The following is a 26,547-nucleotide window of genomic DNA, read 5'->3' as shown; positions in this document are numbered from 1 at the left end:
CACGTTAACCTTAAGAGAATCTTGTACATGGACTCCCAAGTCCCTTTGTGCTTCTGATTTCCTAAGCATTTCCCCATTTAGAAAATAGTCTATGCCTCCATTTCTCCTTCCAAAGTGCATAACCTCACACTTTTCCACATTTATTCCATCTGCCACTTCTTTGCCCACTCTCCTAGCCTGCCCAAGCCCTTCTGCAGCCCTCCTGCTTCCTCAATACTACCTGTTCCTCTGATTTTACACCCATTCTTGAAAAATAACATTGTGGTTTATCAGCTGACCCTGAAGGATCTGGGCTGGGAAGAGAAGGAGATCCGAAGGACCTTTGGGAGCCTGGTTATAACTTATAAACATGAATCTTCAAACCACTTGCTGCCAATTTGTCAGTGAATTGGTCCCCTGCTGCTTAAAGAGATCCCACCCAGTGTCCCTGGAGTGTAGACATTACTGGCAGTGGGACAGCAGCTATTATTACAGACTACAAAAGATCACAAACATGTGGATGGAAAGGCTCAGCCTTTGCAGATCTTCATCAAGGCAGGCCACCAGCGAACTATGGGAAATCTCCAAATGTGGTGATTTTTAAAAATCACAAACATTGTGATTTATCAATTTGGGAGTCAGGAAGCTTTTTTTCACATATCAGAACTGTGACACACTAACCCATTTGAACAAAGGTAATGACTCACACTTATATAGCATAAACAACACAAGGAAGCACACAAGGAAAGAGCAGAAAAGTATTAGAGGAATTTCAAAAGATGATCCAAAGCAAACAGATGGATTTTAAGCAGCATTAAATAGTGGGACAGAGGGTGATAAGAGGAAAGTTCCAGTGTCAGACAGAGATGGCCCAAAAACCTTTCATCACAATCAGTGTAGACCTGCCATTGTCATTTGTGTGCTAAATATAGATCAGTAACACTGATTTTATTTCTGGGTTATGCTGCATCCCTGTACGCCCTCTACAGTTTATTTAGTTTCAAAGTTTAATGTATTCTGAACAAACACCTTTGCTGGACTCACCCATCAATTGCAAATTACATTTTATTCAATAAAGGATTGACCAGATCAGAAATGTATTGTAAACATGAAGCCAAAGTCTTTATTATTTTATTTAAAAAGAACTAGAACCTGGCTAAGCTCCTTTACTATTCTGTCAGGTGATCTGAAACAATTAAAATATTTCAATTCACTCACATCAAAAACAAATAGGGAAAAAATGAACCCAAGATACAAATTCTCCTTCTGATTAAAGGTTGGCAACTTGAAACTTTATTCATCTCCCTCCCTCTACAGATGCTGTCTGACCTATTGCGTATTTCCAGCATTTCTTTTCCTTTTTCATTTCACAGACCATCGAGTTGCCTGCTTTCTTTTCAACTCAGCAAACATTAGGCATCTTATTTCTCACCTCTGCCTCTTAAAATAAAGCAAATCTTCACCCAGACTTCCGGCCTCTAAATGGGATGTCACCCACCCTCTCCCAGGTTAATCATAGGAACATAGGGAGCAGGAGATACAAACCCTCGAGCCTGCACCACTATTCAACTAAGATTCTGGCTGATCTTCAACCTCCATGCCATTTCCCCACACTGTCTGGACATCCCTAATATCTAGACAGCTTTATCTCTCTTGAATATGCCAGAGCCTCCCTGAGTCTTATTCGGATAGAGAATTCTAAAGATCCACTGCTCCTCTGGCTGAAAGAGATTCCTCTTCATCTCAGCGCTGGAGAGAATGCCCCTTCGCCTGGGACTGCGTTCCCCTGGTCCAGATCCTCCATCCAGGAGGACACCATCTCTCCAGCATCAACCCTCTCAAACTCCTGGAAGAACGTTATACGTTTCAATGGCCACTCGATGTCCCTTCCGCCTGCCCAGAGTGACCGGCCTGTAATCACGAAGACATCACGAGCCGGTCCCTGGGCCTCCCAATCGAGATTCAACCCCACTGCAAGGCTGCAGCCTCCCCGACCTCAACCACACTACTGCAGTGAAGAACCGCTGTGGAAATATTCAATTAAAACACATATTTCATTTTCGCCAACCTCTCCGACATTCACAAAGTACAAACGGTACATGGATATAGATAACTGCAGGAAACTGGAGCCGGGCAGCTCCGCTGAATAAACCCGCACTGACTCAAATGACCAACCTGCCAACAACGGCGTGGAGTGCGCCATCTTTGACCGGAAATATCGTCACTCGCCCCACCCTCCCCCGGCCAAATTCCGAGGTCGCGACCCCCACACCTGCCAGAAGCCCCGCCCCCTTCCCGCAGCTCCGCCTCTCAGACAACTTCTTTCCACGGCTTCCTCCCTTGCCTGCTCGAGCCCTCCCCTCCGACTTGCCACGCGCCCAGCCTTCGCCACGCGCCCAGCCTTCGCCCCGCCCCCTGGCTACGGCCCCGCCCCCTCGACTGCCGCCCCGCGGCCGCTCCAGCCGCCGCGTCCCCCTCGCTGCGGCCCGCCCCCTCGCTGCGGCCCCGCCCACCCTCCGCGGGTTGAGAGGTCACGCCCCCCCCCCCATCCTCAGGTTAAACAACACGTCGCTCGAGCGGCGTCTCCTTGTCTCTCCATCCGCCTCTTCTGATAGCCCTTTGGGGAAGGCTGATGAGGAACAGCGTCAGCCGAAGACGCAGGGCCCTCAATAATATCATTCCGTCCGAAATAAGTCAGAGTTGATTTTAAAATGGGATCACGCGCCCGGGGATGTTGAGTGAGGCTGGAAGGGACTATTTTCTCCCGGCGGAGGGAGGGTGAGGTATATATTTCCGGTTCCGGCGGGTCACGGCTTTCAGTCTCCTCGAGCTCCGGGCGGCAGCGGCAGCGGGAGAGACAGAGGCGAAGGTGAGGGGCTGAGATTGTCCAGATAATCAATAGACACCGGGTTCAGGGGCTGCGATTGTCCAAATAATCAATAGACATCGGGCTCAGGGGCTGAGACTGTCCAAATAATCAAGAAACACCGGGCTCAGGGGCTGAGACTGTCCAAATAATCAATAGATACCAGGTTCAGTGACTGAGATTGTCCAAATAATAAATAGACACCGGGCTCAGGGGCTGAGATTGTCCAAATAATCAGTAGAAACCGGGCTCGGGCTGACAGTGTCCAAATAATCAGTAGAAACCGGGCTCCGAGGCTGAGACTGTCCAAATAATCAGTAGAAACTGGGCTCAGGAGCTGAGACTGTCCAAATAATCAATAGACACCGGGTTCAGGGGCTGAGACTGTCCAAATAATCAATAGAAACTGGGCTCAGGGGCTGAGACTGTCCAAATAATCAATAGACACCGGGTTCAGGGGCTGAGACTGTCCAAATAATCAATAGAAACCGGGCTCAGGGGCTGAGACTGTCCAAATAATCAATAGATACTGGATTCAGGGGCTGATACTGTCCAAATAATCAATACACACCGGGCTCAGGGGCTGAGACTGTCCAAATAATCAATAGAAACCGGGCTCAGGGGCTTGAGACTGTCCAAATAATCAATAGAAACCTGCCTCAGGGGCTGAGATTGTCCAAATAATCAGTAGATACCAACATTGGGCAGATTTTTAAATAATGCCTTAAGAATTCCCCACTCCGCCTATAAAGACATTGTGTTGTGAATTATTTGTGCAATAGTTGAATTAGTTGCAACAAATACAAAAACAAAATGTTGGACAATCGTAGCAGGTCTGACAACATCTGTGGAGAGAGAACAGAGCTAACGTTTTGAGTCGGGATGACACTTTGACGAAGAATCGTCCAGACTTGCAACATTGGCTCATTTCTCTCTCCACAGATGCTGTCCGACCTGCTGCGATTGTCCAGCATTTTCTGTTTTTGTTTCATATTCTAGCATCCGCGTAATTTGTTTTACTCCTTGTGGAATTAGTCGACCAGTTTACTCCTTAATATCAGTGTTAATGTTGACTAACAGCATGCTTGTGGTTAGAGATCAGTGTGTTCATTTGTCTGTTTAACATCTTCATTCTGTTTTGCATTGCTTGTGTTTAGAAATTGCTTTTGCCCAATGCTTTTGGGATCTTTCTGTATTAGAGTGCTGAGAGTAGGGGTGTACTGATAATTCCGTATTCCGTGTTTTTGCGCAGGTGGCAAGGCAGGCAAGACAAAACTGAATAATTTGTATTTGTGTGCTACCTTCTCCTGACTTTGAGAAAGTTTCAGGTAGAATGTGTTTATGTTGGACTGTTACTCTTGGAATGTGAGCAAATACTATTTGGCAACAGCAGGATCCTACAAATGACAAAAGATGAATAACCAGTTAGTGCTATTTGTGGGTATTGGTTGCAATGTTGTCAGGGCAATCAAGAAAACCCTTTGACGCTTTGGTTTACTGTATTACCTCGAAGATTGAAACTTTTGATAACCACTATTCAATAGTGTATTTAAGTACCCAGATCGTGGAGTCTTAACCTTCTGCTTCTGATGAAAAATATCCTTCCAATTTAGCCAAACCTGTTAATCTGCTTCAGGTTGTGACAATATTTCCTCTATTTCTAGGTGTGATTTTTGAGTGTTCTTCGCATATGGAGTATTGTACACAGTTGGCTATCGGCAGCTGTCAGTTGTGACTGTGCAATGGTTTAGAGGTTGAACCAAGATGGTCATGTGTGTGCCCACATGGTCTGTGGTTGTCGAACTTGTGAGCCTCCTAGCACAATAACAAGCTTCCCCAGAAGAGGAAACACATTTCTGGTATTTTTATTTTGGAAGAGCAGGGGAGATTTCACCAAATGAAATGAAAGCTAACAGATTTTATGTTTAAATGAACTACTTTCCCACTTCAAATGTCATGTATCATTCCCCACCGAACGCTGTTGCTGCTCTATAATCAGTTGCTTGGAGGCGGGAGGGTGAAAACCTGGAGAAAGTGTCTGTCTGACATTTGGAATCTGTTTTGTATGTCTTCCCCTGCCCAACGTGAAATTGATTGAAGGTAGGAATTTGCCACGTGGAATTGGAGAGATGTATATTCCTATTTTTATTCTTGGAGATTTATGCTTACCTTGGGTCAGTCAGTTTAGCTCATGTGACTAACCTCCATTGAAATATGCCACCTTCATCTGGAAAGATCTTGACTTTAAAGTTTAATTCCTGCTTTCTTCGATTAGTTTGTAAGAGCTGTTTTCAAATTGACAATCAGCTGCATGTGAAGGTGGATAAACTCTTATCAAATCAGGTTTCTGACCTTGTCACAGCACTGAAACAACCCTAACCAAGGATTAATGTTATGCCCCTTGTGAATGCTGCATTACCCCTCTTTGACCTCTGCAACCTTTGACACCGTTGACCACACAACCCTCATTCAGCTCTTTCATTATCCATCCAGCTCAGTGGCAATATCCTTACTTTGTTTCCACTGGGTCAAAATTCGTGACAGTACTGTGGATGTACCTACACCACGTGGACTGCAGCTGTTCAAGAAGGCAACTCACTGCCACCGTTTCAAGGGCAATTGGGGATTGACAATAAATGCTGAACTAGCCAGTGGCACCCACATACCATGAATGAACAAAAAAAAAATGAGTTTCACACTCATATGCTCAATCATAAATGAATCTCCTAGCAATGGTTTCTCTTTCCACCCATCTTTGTTACCTCTGGAGTCCCACTTGAATCTGTGGCTGCAGGCTGACCTTTGGCAACACAATCTGCAACCCTGGGTCCGCCTTCCACAACTACACTGGGGCCACCAATTTCTAATTCCGTGCCCTGCATCACCATTGTTATCAGACCACTTGTCCAATATTCAGTTATGGATGAGCTGCAATTTCCTCCAGTTAAAATGTGGAATATCTTCACTGCCTTCTCATCCCTCTCCAAGGTCACAGTCTCGGGCTGAACCAGGCACAGTGCAATCTCTGTACTCTGTATTTTTCTCATATATCCTCTCACATAAGAATTCCTGATACATTGTCAACGAGGCACTCATTCATGCCTTTGTCACCTCCAGTTTTGACTGCTTCATAGCTAACCTGGCCAGGTCCTCGCTATGCCTCCCATTCACCCGAAACTCTTCCTACCATGTGTTTTGCTGACCCAACCCTGTTCTTGGTGACCTGTGTCGGCTCCCGGTTCCCCTTCCCAATCCCACGCGTCCCATTTTATATTTTCATTCTCATGATTAAATCGCTTCAAGGTGTTATCCCACTATGGCCCTAGTGTACTCGTCTGTCTCTGGTGCTTCATGCACCCGCTTCACACCCCTGAGTTGGTGACTGTGCCACCAGCTGTTTGGAGCCCAGTCTGTGATGTCCCACCCTAAATCTTGGATTTTGTTTACTTCTTACCATTTGTCTCGTTATACATTTTATCTCCCCATTTTATACCTTTTGTTCAAAGTTCAACTTAATGTTAAAGTTGCTCGCTAAATTCTAGAAGTTAAATCATACAAGACCAGTCCTACAAAATGGAAGAGGAATTACAGTCTGTTTTTAACTATTGGGTTATTCAAGTAATTTATTCACTGGTTCTGGGTTATTTGCCTCCCTCCTCGCTACTTCCCAACCGCGTTGACTGCCTTGTCATGCCCAGACTGAGTTTTGACAATGCTACCTTCGATCTCCATAAACACTAACCAATCTGTGTCATGAAAAACTGCAATAGACTTGAGTAAAACGTTACTGGGCAAATTCAAATGAACTCTTCAGAGCGAGGCAGGACATGAAGCAGAATTGTGTGAGAGGCTCCATTTGTGGAAGGAAGGTTAATGAAGTCTGGTGGGGTGTTGTCCCTCACCCCCCTCCCCCACCGCAATTTTCCATATCATGTAAATGGGTTTTGGGATTATACTTGGTTTTTCCTACGTAGATCCCAGCCTCTGCTGCCACTGTAGGGGAAGACAAGTAAAAGGTCAGCCACTTTTCCCAAGAGGGTTGAAAAAAAAATCATTGGACCATCCTTGAGCATTTGATTGCTTGTGTATTCTAGAGCAACTTTAGTAAAGGTTTGGAACTGCTCAGAGTGGAAGGGGAGGGGGGTGGAATCCAAGAAAAGAACAGAATGAGAGTAAACTTTAGATTAGTGTGGGTCTTTTGAGGTTGCCATTTCCCTTTTCAAAATACATCGAGTTTCTACTGCAAGTGTAAATAACCACTTCAAATGTTAAACCTTGTTTCCTTTCATTTGAACTTGGAATTAATTAATTTCTTTGCTAAATTTTAGTCAGTTTGTGTGGCATTTTGGCCCTGCAAAACAATGGTGGCCAAACAGAGGATCCGGATGGCAAATGAGAAGCACAGTAAAAACATCACACAGCGAGGGAATGTTCCCAAAAGTTCGGTAAGGATTGATTTGAGTCTCTCTCCAAATGTGCCGTAAAAGTTGATTTTAAGTCACTCGTGTACGTGTATCCTTTGTTCTGTGGAATTGCGTGATTTCTGGCTAATTATAAAAGAAGCCTCAATTAAATATACATCTCCAAAGTGGTTCAATAATTAGACTGTGCAATAATTGGGGCTTTAAGTCTAAATCCTTTCCCCTTTCATATACCATGTCTCAACAGGGATTTTCTGCCGCTTAGGAAGTTTCAGGCAGCACTGAAGTACTGTCTAAAAATGCTAGTATAATTCAAAAAATGAAAATTAAAAGCATCTGAAAAATATGCTTATGGAAAGATAGTTATTAATGTCTCACTAATATCTCATTAATAAAGACACTCCATGCCCATTTGTCACTGTTTAGTCACCATTCCCTTTCTCATACAAGCAGGAGGGTGGAAAGAAATTAAATAAAATTTGTGAGATTTTCAGCTGCATCCCTGCCACATTGTTCACAATACCCATCGGTTAAAACCTGATGCTTCCCAAAATGGTTCTGTGATGAACTGACAGTGATCTTGTATTTTTGCCCATCATCATCATCTCAAGCAGTCAAAATGCTCTGTGTCGAATTGTCCTGTTTTATTATCTAATCTGTGTATTTCAGTAATAAGAGTTAGCAGTATGTGTTTTGTAACTGAACCTGTCTAGTTATTCCGGAGAATCTGGCATTGTAAGCTTATCCAGTCTCTGTTTTATTTCAGTGAGTACATATTCCCTGTTGTGAAATAATTAGTGAAGTATCTGTCATTACAGAAAACAACACCAGATGAAAAATCATCGGTTGGTCCTTGGCTATTGGCACTTTTCATTTTTGTTGTTTGTGGATCAGGTAACTTTTCTTATTCTTTAAAACTCAACTGGTGTTTGAATTAACATTTTAAAGTGTGTGACATTTTGCTCATTTGTGCATTAAATCTGGCTAAAACTGCCAAGAACCCTCAAACAGAAGAGTAGAAGACGGGACAGATTAAAATAGCCGATGAAATTAAGTGTTCATGGATGATGAGGTTACTGAGTTGGATGATCAGCCATCATAATGAATGGTGGAGCAGGCTCAAAGGGCCGAATGGCCTTCTCCTATTTTCTAAGTTTCTAGGGGCACTTGCAGTAGAATTTTTCAGCAAAGGCCATTCTGCACAACAGGTCTGTCCTGGTCTTTTTGCTCCACGTGAGCCTCCCACTCCTCCTTCAACAAATCCTCTCTGCATAATCTTCCATTCCTTTCTCTTCCATGTACTTATCTAACTTCCCTTTTAAATGCATCTGTTATTTACTTCTTTCCCTGTGGTAGCAAGTTCCACATTCTCACCACTCTCTAGTTAAGAAGTTTCTCCAATTCCTTTTGAATTTATTGGTGTCTCTGACTTGCATTTAGATCTTTTAATTTTGGACTTTCTTTTGTCTTGCTGTTTAACTCTATAAGTGACCTGGATTCAGATATTGCATTGTATTAGAAGGTATTAAATTGGGGAGAACGGGATAGGAAGCATAATTAACGAATGGTGATGAAAAATTGAGAGGCATAAAGAGATCTGATATGAGATGAACCATGTCCAGTTATCGAGAATCAGCAATTGCCAAAGCAAGCAGAATGCTGAGCATGTGGCCAAATCTACAGCAATTATTTACGTTTGTATTACACCTTTAATGTATTAATTGGTTTCAAGACACTTCGTGGTACTGTTTTCAACCAAGATTTGACTGAGACACACAAGACATTAGGATAAACATTTGTTGAAGAGGGAGGTTTTCACGAGTATATTAAAGGAGAAGAATTAGAGAGTGGGGAATGGTTAAGAATTTCAGAGCTTAGTATGGAGCAGAAGATGCCACCACTAATGGAGGAGCGATATAAATCGGGGATGCACAAGAGGCCAGGACTGGGGGAAAGCAGAAATTGCAGATGGTTGTGAAGAAGGTTACAGAGTTGTGAGGGGCAAGGCCACGGAGGGATTTGAAAACTTAAGATGAGAATTTTAAAATCAAGGCATTGTTGGATGGGGAGCCAGCCTAGGTCAGCAAGCACAGTAGCGATGGATGAACTGGGCTTGCTGCACATCAGATATGGGCAACAGAGATTTGGATGTGCTCAAGTTGTACAAAAGGTCCAAGGTGGGAGACTAGCCAGGAGAGTATTAGAATAGTCAATTCTGGAGGTGCCGAAGCGATGTATGAGGATTTCAACGCTAGATGAGCTGAGGTGGAGAGTAGAGTTAAATGTTTGAGGCCCTCGTGTGCGATGTATAGCATTCCAGTTAAGCTATTCCAGGAACACTGAATTGAGGTCTGGGCAAAAAAGATGAACATAAAATCTGTGGAAGTGATACAAAGGGAGTAAAGAAGTGAATAAAGCTGCGAAGGTTGATTCGAAAATTCTACCCTGAGCATTGGGTGGGGGTGTATGAAACAAGGACCTTTACAATTCTGTAAGAAACTAAATGGAATAGAAATTAATCCTGAACACTATTCCAAGTTAAACTATAACTGCAGTATATGGGGATATGGATGCAAACCAATAAGAGGTAAGTTTAGAAGATAATAATCATTATAAGTGTCACAAGCAGGCTTGCATTAACACTGCAATGAAGTTACTGTGAAAATCCCAGAGTCGCCACATTCCGGTGCCTGTTCGTGTACTCTGCGGGAGAATTCAGAATGTCCAATTCACCTAACATCTTTCGGGACTTGTGGGAGGAAACCGGAGCATCCGGAGGAAACCCATGCAGACACGAAGAGAACGTGCAGACTCCACACAGTCAGTGACCCAAGCCAGGAATCAAACCCGGGCTCCTGCTGCTGTGAAGCCATATGTGCTGACCATTGTTCTACCGTGCCGCACAAGTTAACTGGAAAACATCTCTTTGCATGCATTGGCTATTATCTGGAAAAATGTTCCGTGTGTTAACAAGAGTCATTCAAGAGGTAGTTTGTGGCTGTTTAGGAATTATTGCCCATCCAAACATATCTTTGTGAACCTGTAACTAAGTTACAGGTGGCTAAGTTAATTGAAACGACCTAAGATTTTTAAATTGTTTTGCATTTTTTTGCCATTTTGGCTCCTGACTTCTGCCACGTTGCATTGCAATGTGACTTGGGAAGACATTAAAGTAAATAATTGGCATGACAGGGTAGATTTGTATTTTTTTAACCAGGATACTTGGGTCATGCACATGATACAATCTGTTTGAAACTTGGCAGCAGTGCAGGTTGTTTTTGGTGCATGTCATTTTTCCCTCTGAGGATTCTGATAAACATCGCACTTAGTTAGAGCTGATGGAGATTTCATTTTTTAAATATGTAAAGGTTTTAATGGTAACTGAGGAAATTGTTCCATTCCAGGATTACGTAAAATTTAATCAGTTACTTTTCTTTAACCATTGACTTACTGAACCTTCTACACATCTTTTAACGCATTGCTTTTCGATTGCCATTTTGCTATCTAGATCTCGATAGTATAAACCTTTCACCTGGACTGTGAAATTAAGCTACCAGCAATAACTGGCAACAGGTTTAGTGAAGATATTAGTTACCTCCATTGTCCAAATCCCTAGAGTCTTCGCTTCTGTTCCCTTGGACTATCAGGCTCTCATTATTTTTCCAAGCTGGAAATGTGCTATTCTTTGGATAAAAGGCTGGGCTGGTTCACCAGACTTTAGAAAATCCTCCCCTTACATCAGGAGGTCCGTATGGTATGCACAGAAAGTATAGTGCAGAAGGAGGCCGTTCAGCCCATCGAGTCTGCACCAGCCCCTGAAAGAGCACCCTACCTAAGCCCACACCTCTACCCTATCCCAGTAACCCTACGGGCAAAAAGCTCCGAACCCGCACACATCCAAAGATGGACTGTGAGAGGAAACCAGAGCACCCGGAGGAAGCCCACACAGACACTGGGAGAACGTGCAGACTCTGTACAGGCATACCCAAGCCGGGAATCGAATCCGGGTCCCTGGTGCTGTGAAGCAACAGTGCTAACCACTGTGCTACCCTGCCGCCCAGGAGCGGTCAGAACCAATTATTTAAGATAATTAACACAAAAACAGAAGGGTGGGCATTTTGTTTATGCAGCGCTATCTCATGATTTGGAGATGGTAGAAGTGGTAGATTCCCCAGTAAATTTCAAAAGGGAATTGGATAAATATATGAAAAGGAATTATTTGTTCAACTATGGGGGAGAGCAAGGGACTGAGAGCAAGAATGGACGCAATGGGCCAAATGGCCTCTTTCTGTGCTGTGACATTTATCACTTAATTCCTTTCTTTTCAGCATGCCAACCCACTGAGGAAGTATTTAATTTCTGCTTGGCTGCCTTTCTGATAGCACCGCTAATATCAAATACTCCTTAAGCTGATCTAATTCTATGGCTAATTAGCATAGATATTAAATATGACACTGTTCGCATTTGGAATATGTATGGGTCACCTTGACTTTTTTTTCCCCCCCCTGATTTCACTAGCTTTATCTAAAAGTGACCTTGAGGGGGAAAAACAAGTCAGGTTTAGAATGGTGAATGTTGACAGGCTTACTTGTTGTGGCTCTACTCTTGTGTTCTGTGTTCCTGGGAAAAATATCTTCTGTGCAACATCTGTTTTTCTTCACAAAGGTAGTGGCTCCTCCTCCCAGAAATACCTGCTTAATCAGTAAATCCACTTTAAAACTGCTGTACAAAATTTTGCCCCAACTAATTACAAATGCAAAATCCCAGTGATGGGCATCAGGACGAAGGGCACTAGGGACCCGGATTCCATTTCTGGCTTGGGTCAGTGTACGGAGTCTGCACGTTGTCCCCGTGCCTGCGTGCTTTTCCGAACAGGCGACGTAGTGTGGCGACTAGGGGATTTTCACAGTAACCTCATTGCAGTGGAAATGTAAGCCTACTTGTGACACTAATAAAGCTTATTATTATTTTCAATAATGTCCCTCAGTGCTAGATTCCCAAACGTGGGGTAGATTGGGATTACCTATTTCTATCTCTTGTATATCTTGAGAACTATCAAATTGCCCCTGAACCGTATAAATTCCAGCGAACATGTTCCTAGTTTGTGTAATTTCTCCACTTAATTTAACCGTTGGAATCCCGGGATCATTTTGGTAAGTCTATGCAACACTCCTTCCAAGGTCGAAAGATTCTTCCTGGGATGTGGCCTCTTGAACTGCTCATGGTGCTTCAGGTGTGGTCTGATCATAATTGTAGTGTAACTCCTACTCCCTTGTATTCTAGTGCTCCAGATAGAAATCCCAGCATTCCATGAGACATTTTGATGGTTATTTTTGTACCTATGCATATTTTAATCTATTTACCTGGACTGTCAAGTCCCTTTGGACTGCTTCAGTTTCTAGCTTTGCCATTTAGAAAGTACCCAATTCTTTCTTTTCTTCGGTCCAAAATGGGTGACCTAACATTCACCTACATTAAAATCAATTTGTCACCGTTTTGCCCATTTGCACAATCTCTTCATATCTATTTATCTGTGATTCTATATACACTGTTTACAGTGCCACCTCCTGTTATGTCATGGGCAAACTTGAGCAAGTGGCTTGTCACTCTATTTAATAAATGTTGGCCTAACCAACGGCATCCACAACCTGTAGATGAATTTTTAAAAGTTATTAAATATGGTGAATAGTTGAGGTCCCAACACACACACCTTTATGGAACACCACTAGTCACATCCTGCCATTTATAGTATCTGCATGTCTGTTATCCCTACTCTTGTGGCTGCTCAAGCAATTTTCTAGCCAGGTCAATAATTTACTTTCAATTCCATGAACCTTCAGCTTTAGCTGACATAGATCTGTGTGCATTGATCCGCATTTGAATCTCCACTTGACATCAGATCAGCATCTGAAAGATTTAGATTTATTGTCACGTGTACCGAGGTACAGTGAAAAGTATTGTTCAGCGTACAATCCAGGCAGATCGTTGCATGCATAAAAACCATATGATAAATGCACAATGTAAATACATAGACATCGGGTGAGCATACGGAGTGTAGTGCTAACAATAGTAGAGAAGATGCATAGAGAGATCAGTTCAGTCCATGAGAGGATCATTCAGGAATCTGGTAACATTGGCGAAGAAGCTGTTTTTAAATCTGTTAGTGTGTGTTCTCAGACTTTTGTATCTTCTGCCTGACGGAAGAGGTTGGAAGAGAAAATAATCCAGGTAGGAGGGGTCTTTGATTATGCTGCCCGCTTTCTCAAGGCAGCAGGAGGTGTAGTTGGAGTCGATGGATGGGAGGCAGGTTTGCGTGATGGACTGGACTGTGTTCATGACTCTCTGTAGTTTCTTATGATTTGGGCCGAGCAGTTGCCATACCAGGCTGTGATGCAGCCAGATAGGATGTTATCCATGGTGCATCTGTCGAAATTGGTAAGAGTCAACGTGGACATGCCAAATTTTCTTAGTCTCCTGAGGAAGTATAGGCGGTGTTATGGTTCCTTGGTCGTAGCATCGACGTGAGTGGACCAGGACAGATTTTTGGTGATGTGCACACCTAGGAATTTGAAGCTGTCAACCATCTCCACCTCGGTACCATTGATGCAGATGGGTGTGTATGACGCTTCACTTCCTGATGTTGATGACCAGAGAAAGATAGGTTAACATCCCTGATTTTGTGAGGATTGGGTGGCACTGGGGGCATTGATGGCAAACTGTCATTGTCCTATGCTGCTCTGCTTAGGGGCTGGTTTAGCTCATTGGGCTAAATCGCTGGCTTTTAAAGCAGGCCAGCAGCACGGTTCGATTCCCATACCAGCCTCCCCAGACAGGTGCCGGAATGTGGCGACTAGGGGCTTTTCACAGTAACTTCATTGAAGCCTACTCGTGACAATAAACGATTTTCATTTCATTTTTTCATTTCTTGCTCATGTCTTGCTTGTTTGGCCCTTGTTCCGCACTAACCAATCACTATTTGTTGATGTACCATTGTCAATGTACTCTGTTGATTATTCTTTTGTCTACTATGTACGCACTGTGTATGTTCCCTTGGCGGCAGAAAAATACTTTTCATTGTACTTCAGTACATGTGACAATAAATATCTCAATCAATCATTGTCCCTCTGAAATTTACTGCAACTTCAGGATGTTGGACGTGCCTGGTTAGTGCAGAAATCCTGAAGTTGCAGCCTGTCCCTTGAGGCTGTTCTGTGGCTGACCCCAGAGCCATCAGTCATGCGGATTTCAATGTTCCCACTTTTCACATCGCTGTTTGAAACCTCCTTTATCCCTTCAGATGTACTTGGATTTTTAATGGTGATGTGATTAATGAAATAACAGCAGAGCTGGCCCTGAAAAAATAACTTTATGAATGTGGAGTGCTATTGAAAGATGAATTAGATTTTTCATCTATTATTTTTAAAGGAAGTTTGCAAATGTGAATGCAAAAGCAAAATACTGTAGCTGCTACTAATTTGAAATAACAGAAAATGCTATAAATACACAGCAGATCAGACAGCATCTGTAAAGAGAAAGAGCCAACCCTTCATCAACATGAAACGTTAACTCTGTTTCTCCCACAGATATTTGAGTGTTCACACGTGTTCCAACCTTTAAATTGCTCAGTCTAAAAACTAAATACATTTGAAGTGATTTTATTTTAGGGCTTTTTGTGTCCTTGGGAAAAACCTTTTAATGTGGTTGGTTGCATGGACCTGTGTTGGTCCAGTCGGAACACAAAAATTAGTTGCACTAGTATTGCATGGCAGTAGAGGTGTCATTCTTAGCAGAGATCACTGGATCTGTCAGTGAGGCTAACTTTGAAGTCAGCAGCGAGTGCTCTTTCTTCGCCACTAATTGCAAACTGGTTTCATTTTGAATACATTGATCATTGACTCAGGCAGCATATAAGGAGGTCATGCTGCCTGTGCAGGGAGAGTCTGATTAGTTCCACTTCCCTGATATTTCCCAGTAGCTTTATTATTTTATCCTCTTCTAAGTTTCGTCAAACTTCCTGTCTGAAAAGTTCTTAAATATGCTTCTGCTATCCTTTCATCCAATATATTCCAGATCATAACTTGCTGCATTAAAAAAATGCTACTTTACCCTGCTGATTCTTTTGCACTTACTTAAATCTGTGTTCTCTGGTTTGTTTCTTGTAACACCCCCTGCAAATCCCCTCCAAGCCGCTGACCATCTTGACTTGGCGCTATATTTTTTGTTTTCTTTTCCAATTAAGGGGCAATTTAGCGTGGCCAAACCACCAACCCTGCACATCTTTTGGGTTATGGGGTTGAGACCCACGCAGGTATGGAGAGAATGTCCAAACTCCACACAGACAGTAACCTGGGGTCGGGATCGAACCCGGGTCTCCAGCGCCGTGAAGCAGCCGTCCTAACCACTGTGCCGCCCCTAAAGACCACCATTCATGAGCTCAGGATATGAATGTGGCCTGCGGGGTATTGATACTCTGACTGCCTACCTGCTGTCTAATTCATATCTGGGTAGCATTGGAGAGGAAACCTACAGTATTCTTGGAGCCTTCTAAAACTGGTGGGTATTGTAGGGAATAGTGTCTCATCAATGCCAGGAATATTGTTAATTCAGTTCATTTTAGTTAATAATATTTTGTTTACTTATATTAGTAGTGTCACCTCACTTTGAAGGAACATTTGTGCAGGTGTCACCCCTGTATGAGTTTCTATTGAAATAAGCAGACCCTGAAGGAAGGGTCAATGCTATTGTCAGAAGAGTGTTTTAATAAAACTGAATTTCTTCACACCAAGTAAGTGGCTGTTAAAATTTACCTGTTTAAAATAGGAGCTGGAGGCATTGGTGATTAGAGTAGGAGTTCTCCTTTTAATAGTCATGTGTGTTCATTGGCAAAGGTTTCCCATTGCTGTTTAAACATTACTGCTGTGTGTACAAGGTCACATTGACCCTATCATAATATGCTATTTTATTGATATTTTTGTTCTCTGCCCAGGATGCAGTAACAGCTTTGCCACGTATCTGCTTGCTGTTTTTCAAACTAAATACTTATGACATTAAATAATTTGCAAATAAACGTTCAGCTTTCTGCTATTTTCGCAGATCTCTTCATACCCAACTAACAGTTACCTTTGCCCTTGGATGGGTTCAACAGAATGTTATCCAAGCTCCCAGGGTTAAGTTTGTTGAGAAATTACATGAAGCTATTTGTTTTCCCTGGAATACTGAAGGTTAAGGGGTGACTTGCTCAAAGCATTTTGGATTTTAAAGGGACGAGCAGCATGGTGGCGCAGTGGTTAGCACTGTGGCCTCACAGCGCCGAGGACTCTGGTTCGATTCACACTGCCCACATGGAGTTTACATATTCTCTCTATGTTTGCATGGGTCTCACCCCCACAACCTAAAGATGTGCAGGTTAGGTGGATTGGCCACGCTAAATTGCCCCTTAAATGGGAAAATAAAAGAATTGGGTACTTTAAATTTAAAGAAAAGGATTTTAAAGGGAATGACAAGGCAGCCAGAGAGAAACTATTCCGCAGGTGGGGGAGATTGAAGCAAGGGGCAAGTAAATTGTCGTGATCGTTTGAAATTTGGCATTCTTGCATTTGTCCTGTGAGTGCAAGGTGAAAAGCTTTGGCAATATCTCTCTCGCTCAGTGCAACAGGTCTGTCTTCTCAGTGCAATATTAAAGTGCTGTACTACCAAGTGACAAAACCTTAAAATTAGAGCCTGGTTATTCGTGAGAGACGGCCAGAAACATCTCTTCATACAAAGCAAGGTAGAGTTGTGGAACACACAAAATGCAGTAGATGCTAGCTCAGTTAATAATTTTGAATTTGAGATTGTCAGAATTTTGCAGTACCAGGTTAGAAGAGAATATGGAGTCAGTATGGATAGATGGAGTTGAGATTCAGATTAGCCATTGAATGATGGAACATGCTGGAGGGGTAGAATGGCCTACTCCTGTTTCTATGTAGTAAATATTTTGGTGGGGGGGGGAGGGTGCAGGAAAATGGACCGAGATGACACACTGTCCATTGAGTACGAGGGAGTAATCATTTGGTACGTTAAGTAAAATACTTCCAGTATACCTATCCTGCGCTACCTAAATTACCCAAAGAACAGTTTTCTTCAATTTATTTCCTTATTTTGTTTCCTTCCCAATGTCTTCCTTCACTACCTAGGTGAAGAATAGGCTAGAGACTTGCTCCCATGCGTTGTCAGTATTATTGTGAACTCATTGAAAGCAGCACCAACACCAGACAAAGCACTGCACTGTCTGCATGCTTCCAATAGTCAAGGTATTGAATCCTCCTTCTGAATGCCTACCTTCATGGAGATGGGAGTCAGAAATTTGCTCTGTTGAAATGTAGCTGAGTGCCTTTGACCACCTGTTTCTGTCTTCCACTCCTGTATCCCCTTGCTGTAGCTGCGCATTGATTCCATCCCTCTGGAAAATGTCTTTCGGAAGTTGTATAAGAGTGTGGGGGTTAGAGGCTCTTGTCCTGGGAGGGTGCTGTGAACAAGCAGATCAAACTGGACCTCTTTTCCTCTCTGTTGATCAATCCATGACCTATTACTTGGTCACGGTGATGTTACCTTGCATTACTTTGCTGAGTAACTTGCCATGTGGCAGTTGGGTGTAAAACCAAATCTTGAATAGATCCCAGTGCCAGAAGCCATAAATGTGTGGAATTGGAGTAAACCCTGGGTTCGAAGTAAGATTGTACGGTTCCCTGCTCCTTTGCATGTTGCCCCATAGAATATAAGGGATGGGAAACTGGACAATATGGAGTAGAACAATTATGGATGAGGTTCTTTTCCAGTGTTTATTTTCACAGTGTGAGCCGAATATACGTCTTCACAGTGATATGCTGCTTTATTTCAGCATCTTACTGAAGGCTTTGAGTAAACGTCGGCTGGCTGATAACGTACAGAATCACCTGGACTGTGGTATGTAGGGTGTGATGTCAAAATTTACAGATGATATGAAGTGGAAAATGTTGATCCTGTGGTGAGGACAATCTTGAACGTCAAAGGCATACAGATGTATTGGTGAATTAGGCAGATGAAGGTCAATGTCGAGAAGTGTGAGGTGATTCATTTTGACAGGAAAAATGAAACAGTATAAAATAAAGGGAGAGACTCTTAAGAGAGTGCATGAACAAAGGATCTGCAGTGTATATGTACATAAGTCATTTAAGGTGGCAGGGCAGGTTGAGAGAGCAGTTAATAAAACATATAGTGTCCTAGGTTTTAATAATAGGAAAATTGGGTGAGGCACAATTAATTTATGGGATGTCACTGGCTAGGCCAGAATTTACTGCCAAATTCTTTAAAATACTTTTCACTGTACTTCGAACGTCTCCAGTCCCTGGGGTGTAGGTACACCCTCGGTGCTGTTAGGATTTTGACCCAGTGACCGTGAAAGAATGGTGATATATTTCCAAGTCAGGGTGGTGAGCGCCTTGGAGAGGAGCCTCCAGGTGGTGGTGTTCCCAGTATCTGCTGCACTTGTCCTTCTAGTTGGTAGTGGTTGTGGGTTTGGAAGATGAACTTATATTAGACACTAGTTAGAACTCATCTGGAGTACTGAGTTCAGTTCTGAGCATCGTACTTGACGAAGGATGTGAAGGCATTGGTGAGAGTACAGAGGAGATTCACAAGAATTCCAGAGATAAACAATTGTAGCTTTGAGGATAGATGTGAGGGGTTGGGTCTGTGTTCCTTTTGAGTAAGAAGGCTTGAGAGGAGCCTGAATTGTGGTATTCAATGTCCTGAGGGGTGTGGAAGGGCAAATAGTGAGAAACGGTTTCTATTCAAGAGTACTTCAAGAACTAGAGGACACAGATTCCAAATAATGAGCAAAAGGAGTAGAAGTGATGTGTGCAAAACTTCTTTTATCCAGAGAGTGGTTGGAATCTGGAACAAACTTCCTGAGAGGCAGATTCGATCGAGGTAAAATTGGATTGCTATCTGAAAGGGAAGAAATTGCAAGGTTATGGGGATCACACGGAGGAGTGGGGTATGGTACAATGCTCTTTCAGAGAGCCAGTGCTGACTTAATGGGCCAAATGGCCTCCTGCACTTTAAAGATTCTGGGATATATTCATCGCTAGTAATGCAACCTTTTCTGGCCTTGTCACATCTGATTATCCGATAGTGGAATCCGTGCCCACTGTCTGGCAATGTCACCATAAATAGATTTGTAATCAAGAGAGCTTCATATCGGGCAGCACGGTGGCGTAGTAGTTAGTATTGCTGCCTCACGGCGCTGAGTCCCAGGTTCGATCCCGCCTCTGGGTCACTATCCGTGTGCATTTGCACATTCTCCCGTGTTTCCATGGGTTTCGCCCCCACAGCCCAAAAGATGTGCAGGGTAGGTGGATTGGCCATGCTAAATTGTCGCTTAATTGGAACAAAAATGAATTGGGTACTCTAAATTTAAAAAGAAGAGAGCTTCATATCCATCTCTTTCATCCTCCAGTAATTTGCTGTAGGCCCCATCTTCCACAATTAGATGGTGAGTTGACAAGAGCAGAGATCAGCACATTTTGGGATCTTTTGACCACTTTTCCTTTGGGGAAAGAATTGCTTTAAATGTATATTCATGCATTTGATGCTTTGAAAAAAGCACTGATTCTGTATATAATAACATTAGCTTGTTTCAGTAGCCAATAAATACATCATTATGTTGGTTTTATCCCTGATCTTAAAGGCATGTTTGACATTGAAGATGAATTCCTTCAGTTTTTTTCAAAATATGCTAGATGGGGCGGCAGGATGGCACAATGGTTAGCACTGCTGCCTCACAGCGCCAGAGACCTGGGATCAATTCTGGCCTTGGGTGACTGCGTCTGTGTGGAATTTGTACATTCTCCCCGTATCTGCGTGGGTTTCCTCCCAAGGCCCAAAAATGTGTAGGTTAGGTAGATTGGCCATGGAAAAATTGCCCCGTGTTTCTCCAAAAAAGATTAGTAGGGGATAGGGAGGGGGCTTGCACCTTGGTTGGGTGCTCTTTGGGAGGGTTGGTGCAGACTTGATGGGCCGAATGGCCTCCTGGACTGTAGGGATTCTATGGTAGTATGATAGCATCTTACAGAATTATTCTTCCAGGTCCGGTTTATGCTCTTTGGTTCTCCAGTGCCTCCTGCAGAATAGTGTTTTTTGACATTTGAAGCTTGCTAAGAGTGCGCCTTGAATTAGCCCACCAGAAATCCTGCAATTCGTGGCTATTGCTGCTCTACACTAAGGAACCTATTTTAAATCGACAGATGGCCATTAACTTCCACAGCATGTATTTCCTCTCCCTGCACTGTCGCCTACCATTGTCTAGCACAGTAGCAGCTTTCTAAATGTTAATTGAAGCTGGGGTCATGCACAGTGTCTTACACTTGAAGCTCCCTTTGGGTTGTTGAGATCACATTTGTAGTTCATTCCAGAAGTGTGAAAATATTGGATTAATGCATCAAGTAAAGCTGCTCCAGCCTTCACATTTCGGAAGGTGCTAACTAATTCAGTTCCCTGGCAGCCCCAGGATTCCTTCAAGTCAGCTCTCTGCTGATGTTGTCTGTACTTATGCAAATCTGCCAGTCCCGCTGGCGAATCTTAATTCTCCCAAGATTTTGAAACTTATTTTTCACTTGATTGTTAAACTGAATTTTCTCTTCTTTCCACCCCGCAGCTATCTTCCAGATTATTCAGAGTATCCGGATGGGCATGTGAAATGGACAAAATTCAAATCTCTGTACCTTTTTAAGTGTCTTGCTGTTAATTCCAGCTGTGAGTCTGACCATTCCAACACTTCCTTTGTCTTATACAAACGATGGATTTTACAGAATTAACCTTTTCTGTAATTGCTTTTGAAGAAACTTTTAATTCCATGGTGTTGCTAAAAGTCTAGTTCATTCCTTCGTGTCTCCCAAGAAGGCAAGGATACAGTAAAAGCCATCCAGCAGTTTAATTTTATATTTTAATCAGGGAAATAGTTTGTAAGATCATATTTAATGTGAATACTTTATCATATATATAGTCGGTATGTAGGTAAGGACCCTCTTGGTTTATGCAGATTTTTTCCTCCTCCCCCGTTCTTTCATAAATCCTTTAAAATTGTAGAGAAGATGGTTTTGCTCCCTGTCCAATTTGAGATACAAAATGTGCATCTTTCTAAATTAAATTTATAATTCCGGAAAAGTGCCTTCTTTTGTGTATTAAAATGTACAACCATTTTAGGACTTGGAAGGGAATACGTCTCTGATTTTGGAACGCAAATTGATTTGTGATTTTTCTTTCTGTTTTCGTGGAGTGGTGGTTAAAAGGGTGTTCAATCTCATGTCTTAAAATGTTTGTGTCTGATCGATCTAATAACTAGCTCCAATTCTTTTGGGAGGGAGATGAGAATGGTTGGTGAGGTTGGGTTCTGTTTTAAGAGGCCTGCGGCAGTCGGGTGCGGAACACATTCACCCTTGCGGCTTTGGAGTCCACAGCTTCTCTTGAGGAACAAGAGCAGCCGGTTCAAAGTTGTGTCCACAGTGGTAATCGAAATGAGCAAAATATAAGGAACTTCTCCATTGTCAACACTGTACTGTCTGATAATGTTGTAAATCACGGCATGCTGATAATCTCCACATTTCTTGACTGCTTGGTTGCTGCTTTGTCTTATCAGGTCCAGTCGATTGTGTTTGACTGTAAGCAGCTGCAGCATTTGTCGCCCAAATAAATATATTTTTGCTTGATTTGACTGATTGTACTCATTTAACCCTCATGGAACTATAGAAGTGTACCATTCTATGGAAGTCTCCAATATAAATGACTTTTTGGATCAGTTAATAAGAACATACGAGGCTACGGACCTGGTGCTGGAAAATGGGATTAGAGTAAATAGGTGCTTGATGGCTGGCACGGACACGATGGGCCGAAGGACCTCTCTGCTGTAAAAACTCTGACTCAATACTGATTTTTCATTTGGAGTTGAGGCCAGTAGTTTTCTGGGGTTAAAGGATAGTGGAACCATTGAAACAGGGCAGACAAATGTAATTCAATCCTCATTTTATATCACGTATTCAGTCCTCGTTAATTTGTTTTTGTTATTAAACTGTGGATTTAAGAATTCATAATGCAAATGGCTTGAGTGGAGCACCAGCATGGGCTGGTTGGGCCAAATGGCCTGCTTGTGCCATCTACCTTATGTAAATTGTCCCACCAGTGGTGGTATTGCAGCTGTCAAGCCTGTATTGCACTGGCATGTCTCTCTTATACTTGATTGGTTTTAGCCAAACAACTGAACAGACAGGGACTCTTCTAATAAATATGTAGTTTATCTTCCCATTTCCTTCCAATCAAGCAGTACCAAGGAGGCATGAAGACAACCTTTTAAAAGGGGGACGAATGGTGCAGTGATAACCTTTATTTTGAGAACACTGTCAACTTCCATCTTGCTGTCTCAGAAATTCTGAAAAGTGTGAAGAAGGTTTGCAACAACTAATAAAGAAAATGACTTTATTCACAAAAATAAGTTATACTTGCCAATAAAGTTGCCTTTTTTGTGTATTTAAATTCTCATAATATTTCCATCCTCACCCCAGTTTATGATCCTTTAACAATGACAGGTGTTGGGCGGCACGGTGGCGCAGTGGTTAGCACTGTTGCCTCACGGCATCGAGGATCCAGGTTCGATCCCGGTCCCGGGTCGCTGTCTGTGTGGAGTTTGCACATTCTCCCCGTGTCTGTGTGGGTCTCATCCCCACAACCCAAAGATGTGCAGGCGAGATGGATTGACCATAGTAAATTGCCCCTTATTTGGGAAAAAAAATACTTTTCACTGTGCTTCGGTGAATGTGACAATAAACAAATCCAAATCAAAAAAGAAAGAATTGGGTACTTTAAATTTATGGAAAGAAATCTATGCCAGGTGTTAGTGATTTGAATAATTATGTTTTTGTATCTCAAGACTGCAATGAATTTACTGTGAAAATCCCCCAGTCGCTGCGCTCTGGCACCTGTTTGGTTACATGGAGGGTGCATTGGGTGTTGCGATCTCTGTAGAAACCGATAACATTTAAAAATAATTCAGACATCCAGCTAACGGCTGAAAGAATGATGCAGCAAGATTTCACCTACTGGACTTCTACTGTAGCAAATCACTGACCAAAACTATCTTTTTGTCGGCGGCTTAGATTTTACAGAGAGGAATATTCCCCTTTATCTTTTTTGCCCATTATACTCTCCACGGAATTGCAGTAGTTTGTAGCAACAGTTTATAGTTGCTCCCAGCTTTGAATGGGTTTCTGTATCCCTGCTTCGCTGAGTAAAAACTGAGTGGTTGTTTTCAGGTGTATTCCTCCGTTTTCAGGAAGTTTCTTAACTTTCGCACCAGCAAAAAAACATGTTTCAACCAATTTCCCTCCTGGCCATGTCAAAACAAATCTCCTGGAAGCTGTTGAAGGCTGCAGAATGCATCTTTGATTGGAGGCTGTCTCCCTCCCTCATCTGGCTGTCAAAGCTCATAAAAATCAAGTAACCTTTTACCTCTGCTGACCACACAGAACCTCTGCTGTCTGTGATATTCATTGAGTTGTAGGGAAGTCTGTAATAGCCATCTGGCTGTTGAGATTCTCTTTTCCAGTTGGCAGCGTACCCAGGCCTGCAGGTTTCCCGGTGGTGTGAGTGGCTTAAATGGGAAGTCGCATTGACAAGTGGTGGGAAAAGGGAATCCTCCTGCCAGCGAACGGTGTGCCACACGTGGCTGGGGGGGCTGGAGAATTCCACCCCGATCTCAGAAATTGCTTCCTCTGCTCTCTTATAGCAGTGCTAACTATCTTTTATCCCAAATCCTCTTACTAGTGAACAGGCAGCCTGATTTACAACCCGATACCTATAACACCTTTCTGGAACTTTGGGGAACTCTGAATCTGCTCATCATAAATTTAGAGCCTTTTGTCGTCTCCTCCAAGTGTAAATACTTTGCACATTCTCGGTTTAAAGAAAAAAGCCACCTTTTGATCTCCAACAATCAAACCACCCAGGCTTACTGTCAGGTAGACTTCAAATATGATTACATGTCACCTGCATTTACACACACTTTAGACCTACCGTCCCAAAATATAGTTTTTGAACCTTGTAATTGTAACATACAGTTTAATTGGGTAGCAACCTCCAATTCCCAGCCCATGCCGATTAACTGCAAGTATTCTGGGGTGCAGCTCCCAAAATACAGTCCAGAGCATCTTCGATACGAATGATCATCACCAGTCTTTGGCGACTTAGTGGGGCAACATGGTGGCACAGTGGTTGGCACTGCTGCCTCACATTGCCAGGAACCCGGGGTCAATTCTGACCGTGGGTGACTGTGGAGTTTGCATGTTCTCCCTGTGCCTGTGTGGGTTTCCTCCAACTGCTCCGGTGTGTTCCTACAGTCCAAGCTGTGCAGGTTAGGTAGATTGGCTAGGCTAAATTGCCCCTTAGTGTCCTAAGATGTGGAGGTTAGGTGTCTCACCCCACAACACAAATATGTGCAAGGTAGGTGGATTGACCATGCTAAAATTGCCCCTTAATTGGGGGGAAAAAAAAGAATTGGCCACTTTATATTCATAATGTGGACATCAGGTTACGTGGATAGGGTAGGGGGAGTGGGCCTGAGCAGGGTGTTCGTTCAGAGGCTCGGTGCAGACACGATAGGGTAGGGGGAGTGGGCCTGGGCAGGGTGTTCATTCAGAGGCTCGGTGCAGACACGATAGGGTAGGGGGAGTGGGCCTGGGCAGGGTGTTCGTTCAGAGGCTCGGTGCAGACACGATAGGGTAGGGGGAGTGGGCCTGGGCAGGGTGTTCATTCAGAGGCTCGGTGCAGACACGATGGGCCAAATGGCATTCAGCACTGTAGGAATTCTATGATTCTGTTTCTGTATAATTATTTAAAAATAAATTCCAATTAAGGGCCAATTTAGCATAGCCAATCCACCTACCCTGCACATCTTTGGGTTGTGGGGGAGAAACCCATGCAGACACTGGGAGAATGTGCAAACCACATGGACAGTGACCCAGGGCCGGGATCGAACCTGGTTCCTCAGCGCCCTGAGGCAGCAGTGCTAGCCACTGTCCCACCCGGATTCTATGATTCTAAGAATAAGACTGGATTCTTCACTCAATTGTAGCATTGACCTGATCTGCCCTAGACTGAGTGTTTTTTTAAATAAACACAATGTATTGTCACACCCTTAAGTACATAAAGTGGCCTCATCCTTAAGCAACATCGGAAAATTTTACTGGATTTTAATTTTGTTTTGGGAGGTGGGAGTAGATGTGTTTCTATCGTGTCGCGTCTTTTCGTCCGACGTCATTTCGTCCAACGACACTTCGTCCACGTCTTTTGGTCCAACGTCTTTTTGTCCGCCCGTCTTTTGGTCCAACGTCACTTCGTCCAATTAACCAATTGCAAATCAACTCCGTATAAAAGCATTTAATTGATAGAAAGCAGGCACAATACAGCAAGTGAATTTAATTGCTAAAATGCAAGTAATTGATGAAATTCAAGTAAAATGCAAGCTTAAAAATGCAGTTAAAAAGTTTAAAAATCTAAAAATGCAGTTAAAAAGATCTAAAAGTTTACTACTGATGAATTCCCGAAATTACTTAAAATTGATGTAAATTGTGAGCAACATTCCTCAAGAAATCAATTTTCGCTGTGGGATCATATTCAACGACCAATCTTTTGAGGCGTTCAGTTATTTTCTTATATCGCGTACATGAAGTCGCCTGATCCCCCCGAAGAATTTGAGCCTTTTTGCCTATTATTAACCCTTCCTCTTTCTTCAGAGTTTTGATTAACCTCCAGATATTCAAATGAGCTCCACCCGCCGAACGCTTTATCGCAGAATGAAACCCCTCAGCAGCATTATTTGTTCTCGGTAGATCTTGTAGAACACGCTGATTAACATTCCATACAGCTGTCGGGAACGTAGGTGTTTCTCTCCTTCGTCTGGCACCACGTCCTCTCACAATGCCTATGTAAGTCAAGTCGAAGTAAACAATGAATTCAGCAGGTATTTCTTCATCGTCTATCAAATCTTCATAAGCCTCTTCGACATCTTCAACGGGGAGGAAAGCTAATGCTGAAAAACATCGACTTTTAAGACAGAATTCAGAGTCTGTGTTGTATTTTTCTTTGAGGCCTAAATCGGTAATTTTTCGAAACAGATTGGCTCAAATGAAACAAACATGCCACGACAGATGCATTAAGGAATGATGAATTAATTGCCTTGTGAACTGCAGCTTCGAAATCTGCCATGATATCAAT

General features: G+C 42.9%; 2 protein-coding genes across 4 annotated transcripts in view; one reads left to right on the top strand and one right to left on the bottom strand.

The window, feature by feature from the left end:
* eif2a (eukaryotic translation initiation factor 2A) overlaps positions 1–2,217 on the bottom strand; it is a 55,169-nt gene extending 52,952 nt beyond the window's left edge. The window contains exon 1 of the mRNA XM_038816066.1: positions 2,155–2,217. Coding sequence (XP_038671994.1) covers positions 2,155–2,182 — 28 coding nt within the window. The 5' untranslated portion in view covers positions 2,183–2,217. The remainder of the gene's footprint in view (positions 1–2,154) is intronic.
* Positions 2,218–2,544: 327 nt separating this feature from the next.
* On the top strand, positions 2,545–21,992 carry LOC119975902 (stress-associated endoplasmic reticulum protein 1). 3 transcript variants are annotated; one of them, XM_038815837.1, is made up of 4 exons: positions 2,545–2,757; positions 7,174–7,290; positions 8,085–8,160; positions 20,942–21,992. In XM_038815837.1, the coding sequence occupies exons 2-4, from the start codon at positions 7,207–7,209 to the stop codon at positions 20,980–20,982; spliced, it is 201 nt and encodes a 66-aa protein (XP_038671765.1). In that variant the 5' UTR covers positions 2,545–2,757; positions 7,174–7,206; the 3' UTR covers positions 20,983–21,992. The 3 variants fall into 3 exon arrangements, with proteins under 3 accessions (XP_038671765.1, XP_038671763.1, XP_038671766.1); XM_038815835.1 differs by having other exon boundaries at positions 2,583–2,848; XM_038815838.1 differs by lacking the exon at positions 2,545–2,757 and adding an exon at positions 4,735–4,945.
* Positions 21,993–26,547: the final 4,555 nt, after the last annotated feature.

The sequence above is a fragment of the Scyliorhinus canicula genome, chromosome 13 (genome assembly GCF_902713615.1).
Source record: "Scyliorhinus canicula chromosome 13, sScyCan1.1, whole genome shotgun sequence".
NCBI lineage: Eukaryota > Metazoa > Chordata > Chondrichthyes > Carcharhiniformes > Scyliorhinidae > Scyliorhinus > Scyliorhinus canicula.
This window is presented reverse-complemented; position numbering and strand designations above follow the sequence as displayed.

Excerpts from the sequence above, each read along its gene's own strand:
- LOC119975902 (XM_038815837.1), top strand. The coding sequence starts at position 7,207 with ATGGTGGCCAAACAGAGGATCCGGATGGCAAATGAGAAGCACAGTAAA. Across the intron at positions 7,291-8,084 it reads GGAATGTTCCCAAAAGTTCG|AAAACAACACCAGATGAAAA; the intron begins GTAAGGATTGAT and ends CTGTCATTACAG. Across the intron at positions 8,161-20,941 it reads TTTTGTTGTTTGTGGATCAG|CTATCTTCCAGATTATTCAG; the intron begins GTAACTTTTCTT and ends TCCACCCCGCAG.